Raw genomic sequence first — 9,039 nt, 5'->3', positions numbered from 1 at the left:
CTTTATTTTTTCAAATGGTAACCACTATATTTTTAATGGATTCTGGCAGAGCTTTTTATTCTGAAAATTCTGATAATCAAATCATAATATTATGTATCGTCAGCTATCATAAATAGTTTTTAGTTGTATGGTTCTGGGATGAACAACGAACTACGTCAAGTGTCAACATTTCGGCCGAGATGATTTTGAAAATTCGATCACCCAAAAAATTTATTTTGAATACAATTTGGTCCAATGATGAACTCTCTTGTTGCTACCCTCGTTAGTCTATGGCCCAAATTAGATTCAGTGATCTGGCTACAATTAATATAATATAATTAATTTATTTATTATTTTATGAATTAAATTTTGTTTTTAATGATGAAATTATGCTTTGATTCTATGCTTAATTTTCTATTTTGATTTTAGAGGACTTCTTAAGTAGTGACTTCTAAATTCCAGTGATTCTGACAACGGGAGGTTATTAATATTACAGGTTATTTTGCACTTAGGTTATCAAGGACTCTAGCCCCTGTAATTTTTCAATCTTAGGAAGGGCCGTATTTAAGGGGGGCACCGGGGACATTTGTCCCGGGTGGCCAATTTTGGACACATTTATAGGGGGGCGGCCAGGCGCTTGTGTATATTATATAAATAATATTTTTTTTGGTAAGAATTTATTTGAGTACCTATAATTGGACTTTTTGCTTTGCATGACTATGATACGGCAATTTGGCGTAATTTACTCATTTTGTCAATCAATGATAACTATTAATTTTTGTAATTTTTTTTATAGTGTACAATATTGTATATTGTTATACATTTTGTCAGTAATTAAAATAATGCATCATTGTGATCTGTGTTTTTAACAAAATTTTCATAAATAATTAACTTTAACCAAACAATTAAAAAAACGGATTAATTCTTTTTTTTGGGGGAGGGGGGGGGGGGGGTACAAATATTGTTGACCCACAGTGCAAAAAGTGTAAATACGGCCCTAATCTTAGGCACGCCCATGGAAAGAACGCTGAGAGACAAAAAAATAGCATTCAACCTAACCCACTAATAACAAAAGAGAGAAAGACATGCAAAGATCATACAATTTTTAGAAAAATATTTCATACAGTTAAGGTCCCAATGTTTATTAATTATTAGGCACAGGTAAATTGAATAACTCATTCAATTTTAAACAATGTTGCACTTGGCAACTTACCTATAGGCTATAGCAGAGTATGGTGAACGCGCAGTCCATGTATAATATATTAATATGCAGTCTATGATCAAGCCTCATAGACCAGAGTATATTCTCAGTTCCCACTTAAATATCGCGAGTATCAACGAATACTAATATTTGTCGCGATGTACACGAGTCAAGATGAATTTTATTCTTCGAGTAAAAGTTTATCATTTTATTAGCATTGGAAAAAAATCTTCCAAGCAACTACTTAGTTTTTAAATTATAAATTAAAGTATAGGTACCTATATTATACCTAAATATAAAAAAAATTAAAATATATAATAATTGTGGCCCAGATTAAAATTTCCTAGGAATTATTCAAATATGATCTAAAAAAATATATATTAATCACAATAATATCCTTAACAATGAATAAAATTGCTAAAAATACAAAATAAAAGTTATGTTTTCAATTGTCGGGTATATGAAACGGAATTTGCACTTTAAATGCATTTTCTGCAAACCCTGCAGGTTAGTCCCATGGATTTCCCAAAAAATAATGCATTTTGCATTCAAATCTGGGCTCTAGTAATAATAATAATATCAGTCAAATACGATTAAGTTAGTAATTAAGTTAGTGCTCACTTGCAGAAGTTTTTGGAAAAAAAAATAAATAATAAAAATAAAAATAAAAAAGGTGGGTAAGTGGGTGTCGCTCTGCTGTACAGTAGGTTACTAGTAGGTCACTGTAATGGATGGTGTTAAATTTAAATTCAATGATATAATATCATTGTATAAAAAAAACGATTCTGAGCGAAAACGGTCAGTCAGCCTTTGATATTAACAAGTATATTTAATGATATTATTGTGAATAAAGTAATTTATATATAACCTTATTACGTAGAGCCTTGTTTTAAATTTTCAATTCTTAGCTATAAAAGTTGAACATTTTATAAATTTTTAACTACAAAATAATTATTTAATTTGAAATTTGAAAATGTTGTCATAATTTGAATTTAAAATGCTTATAAAAAAATTGTGCCTATGTATTTTTAACATTTTTCAACTGCTATTGTAAATTTGTAACAATATATCAGGAGCAATGCATTAATTTTTCCAACTTTTTTATCCAACAAATAAAATGTTATTGATATATATAGAAAACAAAACTAAAAAAATTAAAAACTGACAATGTCCGTAAACAGCTCAAAAAGAGTCAAATTATTTTCAAAATTGTATGATGTGTAAAAAATAAAATATAAACATTCTTTAAAATTGTCATATATCTACAGTTATTCGTTTTTGAATAACAACAAAATAGCAAAATAGTTACATGAGAAATCGAGTGAATATCAAATGTTGTAAAAATATGAATTTCAAACGCTCATAAAAATTTAATTTGACTTTCTTGTAGATATTTTTTTTTTGATAAAGGTAGACAATATAATATTGCATAACATTTTTAAATCTTAGATTTAAAAAGAAAAATTTTTATGAAATCTCAACTCAAAATAATTTGCTAATTTTCGTGATTATTTCGTATTTTATCAATATTTGAACTTTAAATGCTTATAAATAAAAACTGTGACTAAGGATTTTTAATTGTTTTCATCTGCCTTTGAAACAATAACCTAGGAGACTTCTATTAAATTTTCAAGCTTTTTTACCGAACAGATAAAATGTTATTGATATTTATAGAAAAAAAAACTAAAAAAAATGGAAACTGAAAATGTCCGTAAACAGCTCAAAATAAGTCAAAATATTTGGAAAATGTTATGGTGTATAGAAAATGCTAATATAAACATTCAGTCAAATGTCATGTACCTACGGCCATTTGTTTTAGAGTTGCACCAAAAACCAAAATCGATTTTATCGTACAGATTTTGCGTAAAAATTCCCGTTTTGCCTTAATTTTTCTTTTGTTTTTCACGCTGCTTTTGAAAACTACTGGGAAATGTTTGACCAACTAGATTCACTTTCCTATCAGAAAAGTTACTGTTGAAGAAAATCTAAGCATTTTTACTGTCTTAAATGTCCTAAAAGATGATGACACACGAAAGTAAAAAAATAAAAAAAAAACACATCATTATAAAATCAATACATTCATCGCTTCGCTCAGTATCTAAAATAAATAGCTAGGTACCTAAATTGATAATTTTAATATCTTATAGTCAGTCAGTAACAGGGACGAACCGAAGGTGTGATGTTACACCCCCCCCCCCCCCCCCCCCAACCCACTCGGCAATATTTGTTTTTAAGACAAGGAATGGAAAATTAAATAAATTGTTTAAATGTTAATATTGTTTTAACTTAATATTTTCGTAATGGGTTATGGAGCGGATTCGCAAAAGTACATCGAGACTGCGAGAATCGGCAGTCGGCACAAGATAAAAACCTAATGAACGGCTCATAACATAACACGCATACTTATAACAGTTATAAATTATAACTTATAATGATATACATATTACATAATAATATTATATCATGCATATAATATACAGTAGAAAATCGATAAACCGTCTATTTCTTTCATCCGTCATCGCATTTAAGCAATGCGGGTATTCGGCCTTAGATCATTATTAAACTAGTATAATATTATATATATTATGATCTAATAGCATGTGGCGACGGTTGCGGCGGGCGAGTATAATATTATATTATAATACGTTATCGAGTGAGGGTAGTGGGTACCTATAAATTTTTTTTGGAATATCCAAAATACGCGATAATTGCGTTTCAAAGAAACACTCAACAGACGAAGATTACCAATTTTTTTGTATCGTATATAATGTGTGTGTTTGATGTCCGTTCAACTGTAGTTGACAACAGTCTGTTGTACACCTTATTCGGTATTTTAATAATTGTGCTTACTTCCCAAGTTATTTTCCGGTACAAAGCTTAGAAAGTACCACGAGTTGTAAATTGTAATTTTTCATTGAAAGCCTACCCTGTTTATTTCGAAGCTTAAAATATCTTATATCTACATAATATGGTTCATCACTTTTATAATAAACAAAATAGTGATTATAAGTATAAAGATTAATTAATATAGATATAAAAAATATAGATTTTAAAAATATTATACATATCTCGTTTCACTCAGAATCAAATTTTTTAATAATTAGATTAAAACCATTGGTAAATAATTAGGTACCTACCTACATTTTATGCAATTACAATTATTGAGATTATTTTATATTTATATAGGTTATGATAGAAGAGGACGGTTCTTATAATGTAGATAATGATTTGGCAACAATAATAATAAGTGATGAATTATTGAATTATAATTATTACCTATTTCATATTATGTTTGTTGAGGTTATTTCATTCTGATATAAATTAAAAATAATATGTTAGGTATTTCTAAGTTTCAACTTGAAATTTAATATTCAAACATAAGGTAATAAAGAAATTATAAATGCATACCATATTCTAACTAAAAATAACTTAATAGTTAACAAAAATTTTGAATTTCAAATTCTTGTCGGCAATTTTGAAGAATAGACCCCCTTTTTTTAAGATCGTCCCTGGTCAGTACTCTACTAGTTATCAAAGAAATTTACTCAGTTCGCTTGCGGATAATACAAATACAAATTCTGAAAATTATTTAACGCACTTGATTGTGAGAACGGAGGCCGGAAATTCGTTTCTAATAGCCAATAAGGTCAGGATGATTTAAAAAAAATGTTGAGGTCCAGAAAAATTTATTAAATAATATAAAACATATTATATGCTCAAGTGAACTTTAACTGACCAAGATGTCAAAATTATTATTCAAATTTTTTTTTTTTTTTATTATTCAAAATTTATATTTTTATTATTTATTATTATCTTTGACAGCTGCTGCACTGCTGCAGTGTCCAACAACTTCCACTGAGAATACTAGTATCAATATTATTTTTATTATTATTTTTATTTAGGTACCTACCTTTTATAATATTAGTTATAAATAAAGTTAGGTTAGGCTTTTGCAGTTCTGCCGAGTGCTGAATGCAAATTCATCATGTTAATAAAGTAGTAATAAAGTAATAATTATTTAATTATTGTGTTTGTAGACGCAGGCAAGTGACAACAATAATATCGTCTATCATATTATTATTGTTTTTGTGACACTGTCAACACAATACACATGGCGTCCTTGTATAAAACTACAAAACATACACACAAAAAACTTCTTATGTCCCGGGGTTTTTCCCAAAACGAAGACGCTGCATTAATTAATAATAAACAAACGGTCGTGTTTACCAGACTAAATTGAAAATAGTTATTCATATCTTTATTTCGGGCCACGAGTTCGAGACGTTCGCGGTGTCGACGAATAATCGTCTCCCCATCCCCGTCCCCACCACTATATTTTAGTCTTTTAACTAATAGTTTTGTCGTCACTGGTCACTCGTCGGCTGTCGCCAATCTGAAACTGTTATCCGTTTCGGCAATCAACCGCCTTATGCCTATAACCTAACCGACGAATTTCGATTTTCGAAACGCAAATACGCATTATAGTCGCGAATAATATGGACCAGTCTATGTTGTCATTCGTCTTGACACATTTGCCAGACAACTGGGACACCAATGTCTCTTACACAACTAGCCATGTGTTGCGCGTTTTAAGCAGGTCGGAAAATGCTGGTGAATACCAGTTTGTCGAAGCCATGTTTTATGGAGCAAACATCAGTCAGATTATAAGGGTGCAGAATCCGTTTCAATATGGAAGATATATGTTGAGGCGTGAAATGCTTAATTCTACTTATGAAGTAAGTACATACATACAAAAAATCCCGGTTTTCAATCTCCATACTGTGCTATGTGTGGGCAGGGCCGTCCTGATGATTTGCGGCTTTAAAATGTCATTATTCACTATCGTCAGTTGGCAGTTATGGCATATTATGATATTTTATACATAGATATAAAAGTCCGTATAAAAGGGAAACTCGCAAATAGACTTAAAAATATAGTACCTTTTACCTACAACAATATGAATAAGTAAATTAATTAATAACACAACACGTCATATATTTAAACTTAATGTATGGGTAATATTGGTAATTGAATAAGTCAATAAATATAGTGGCCAGTCGTCAGTGGGTATCCAATACAATATAAATAGGTTAGGTGGACAAGTGGGTACAGCTCTACTGTACAGTAGTTGTCGCTGTAATGGATGTTTTATATTTGAATTCAATGATAAATCATAAATGAAAATAGATTATGAGCGGAGACGTTCTACAGCCTTGCATACTTTTATAAATAATCAAATAAAGTTAAAAAAAATTTATCAAAGATCCAAAATATCCCACGGATATAAATAGTGTGACTTTCCAGTGAACTTTTCCTTATTGTTAGAGACACAAAAACTTTTTGGGAACCTTTTATTAACATTTCTCGGGACATTTCTTTTGTTAGCTATGAAAAGAAAAACTTATGAATTTCTAAATAAAAATCATTTACAAAATTTGAAAAAAGTCATAGCCAAAAAGCTTCGAGTCTTAATAGTTTGAGCATTTTGCTATGCATGAAAAATTCTAAAATAAATATTTGGTGAACTTTTCATTTATGGCTATTGGTTTTGGGAATACAACAAAATATCAAAAATTGATTAATGGGAATTCGAGAATTTACTGCTGAATATCAAATATCATAAAAATTAATTTAAATTATAAGTTCAAACACTCTTAAAAAATTAATGTTCCGTTTAAGTAAACTTTTTCTGTTGTTAAAGGTTGAAACATTTATGTGAAGTCTTCTGTTAAACTTTTTAATTTTAACTATGAAAAGAAAAACTTTTCTAACTTAATAATAATTTACAATATTTAAAAAAAAAAAATTATTATAAATAGCTAAAAAAGCGTCAAAATTGTTTGAAAATATTAATATGCATGGAAAATGGCCATTTTTAAGATTGGTGAAAATTTCAAGTGTCATTACAACAAAATATCAAAAATTGATACATAAAAATTTGTTAATTTAACAATAAAAATCATATAATATCCTAAAAATGTTAAATTTATACACTGATAAAAAATTAAAATTACTTTTCGGTAAACTTTTTTTTTTTTGTTTAGGGTAGGAACATTTGTGGGAAATCTTCTATCATTCATATATTAAACTTTAAATGACCAAAAAATAATTAATCCCGTGTATTTTTAATATTTTTGAACTCCATTAATGCAATTTATTTATTATTTATTTATTTATAAGGAACCTACCATTTTAGTTTGTCAACAATTTTTTTCTGTAGATATTAGAATTGATATTAGGTACAGCCCTGACCTAGGGACAGCCCTGTGTGTGGGTATGCGGATTTGGACACTTGGATCCAAAGCAAAGATCTGGAGGGGGTGAACTACCAATTTTGTTACAATACAAAAATACAATACTTAAAATAACAAGTGCAGGTATATTGAATATAAATACAGTATTTATAACCAATGGGACAATGGTAGTATCCAACAGTAGGTCGTGGGGGAGGCGGTACTGTGGTCGGGCTAGCCCTGATTTTTCCCTGGTGTGGACTGTGGATAATACATGGATTACGGTTATCGGCAAGGCTGGGCATGTTTTTAAAGGAAAACAAAATCTGCCTATTTGAAATCTAGATAGTAACCTGTTATTGTTTTATACTATTATACCTAGTATTGTTTTTAATTGACATTTTATTGCAGAATACTGTTTTTCACGAAGTTCATAGAGATGATTTGAGCACGGCATTGAAATTTAACTGTGATTATAGAAGATATACTAGAAAACGAGAGGGAATATATGAAAACTCTCAACATCCAATGTTTTATAATTCATTCTCGGATTTGTTAAACAAAACTATAAATTCTATTTCAAACATTAATGTCTTAGTTTTAAAAATTATGACTAAAGCACCAAAGACACAATGCGACTATTATATTCAGTATGTTGTTAAATTTTGATTTTTTTTTCTAATTAAAAAACAAGATTTTAATTGATTGATTTTTTTTTTACATTAAAAAGCAAGATTTTAATTGATTAATTTAATTTTGATTAACTACTGTTGTAAAAATATATTTTTTTTTTACATTTCCAAAGACCTAAATTATTTACCAAAATAATTAGACCAACGCAATTTAACGCAAAGTGAAGATTTCTTAAATTAGGTACCTGTGATGAAAACAATTTTTAAGTCGTACCTGTTGTACTTATTATATTATACTTAAATGTACGCTTTAACATAATTATAATTATGTTCAATCAATGTATGTTGGTAAAATAAAATATTTCTTTAATGAGTAATTTGTTTTAAGTATAATATATTTTAATTAATTATATTTCACTATTTTATAATATTGTTAATAATTTTTAAATGTGTTATTACACAACATGCATTAAATAATCATGTTTTCATTCATTTTATGTTATTACTATTTATGATTTTATGAATATAATTGTTTTGTAGTTCTATTTTATTGTTTACTTGTCAATTTTTCATACCATAAATCCTTATATACTGGGTGATTCATAAAGCATGCTCACCCATATTATTCTCTTTAAAATTAATTTGTTCAAATTCTGATTTTTGGAATTTTCAAATACCTATATATATATATATATATATATATATATAGGTAAGGGAATATAATATAATATAGGGACTCAAAGACCTTTTATTGTACTACTGTGGAGATACAAACTTCTGTTTTTTTAAATAAGAACCCCCTTTTTTACTGGTAGATAATTTTTTTGAAAATGTGGATATACGTAATTCAATAATCAAAGTAGTTTTGCAGTTATTAAAATGTTTGTACTAAAGGTAATTTGTCCTTAAAAATGGTTTTATAAAAATATAAAATGTATGCAATATTGAATCTAGTATTTATTATATTTAGGCCATTTTTACAAATTATTTATAT

At 28.2% G+C, this 9,039-nt stretch overlaps 1 protein-coding gene across 1 annotated transcript; it reads left to right on the top strand.

Annotated features, from left to right (window-relative positions):
- The first annotated feature begins 4,722 nt into the window (after positions 1-4,722).
- On the top strand, positions 4,723-8,729 carry LOC132943075 (uncharacterized). Its single transcript, XM_061011872.1, has 2 exons — positions 4,723-5,916; positions 7,825-8,729. Exons 1-2 carry the CDS (start codon positions 5,677-5,679, stop codon positions 8,080-8,082), a joined length of 498 nt encoding a protein of 165 aa, XP_060867855.1. The 5' UTR covers positions 4,723-5,676; the 3' UTR covers positions 8,083-8,729.
- The last annotated feature ends 310 nt before the right edge of the window (positions 8,730-9,039 follow it).

Source organism: Metopolophium dirhodum, chromosome 4 (assembly GCF_019925205.1).
Source record: "Metopolophium dirhodum isolate CAU chromosome 4, ASM1992520v1, whole genome shotgun sequence".
Classification (NCBI taxonomy): domain Eukaryota; kingdom Metazoa; phylum Arthropoda; class Insecta; order Hemiptera; family Aphididae; genus Metopolophium; species Metopolophium dirhodum.
This window is presented reverse-complemented; position numbering and strand designations above follow the sequence as displayed.

Coding starts and splice junctions, on each gene's coding strand:
- LOC132943075 (XM_061011872.1), top strand. CDS start 5,677: ATGGACCAGTCTATGTTGTCATTCGTCTTGACACATTTGCCAGACAAC. Junction 5,917..7,824: donor TGCTTAATTCTACTTATGAA/GTAAGTACATAC, acceptor ATTTTATTGCAG/AATACTGTTTTTCACGAAGT.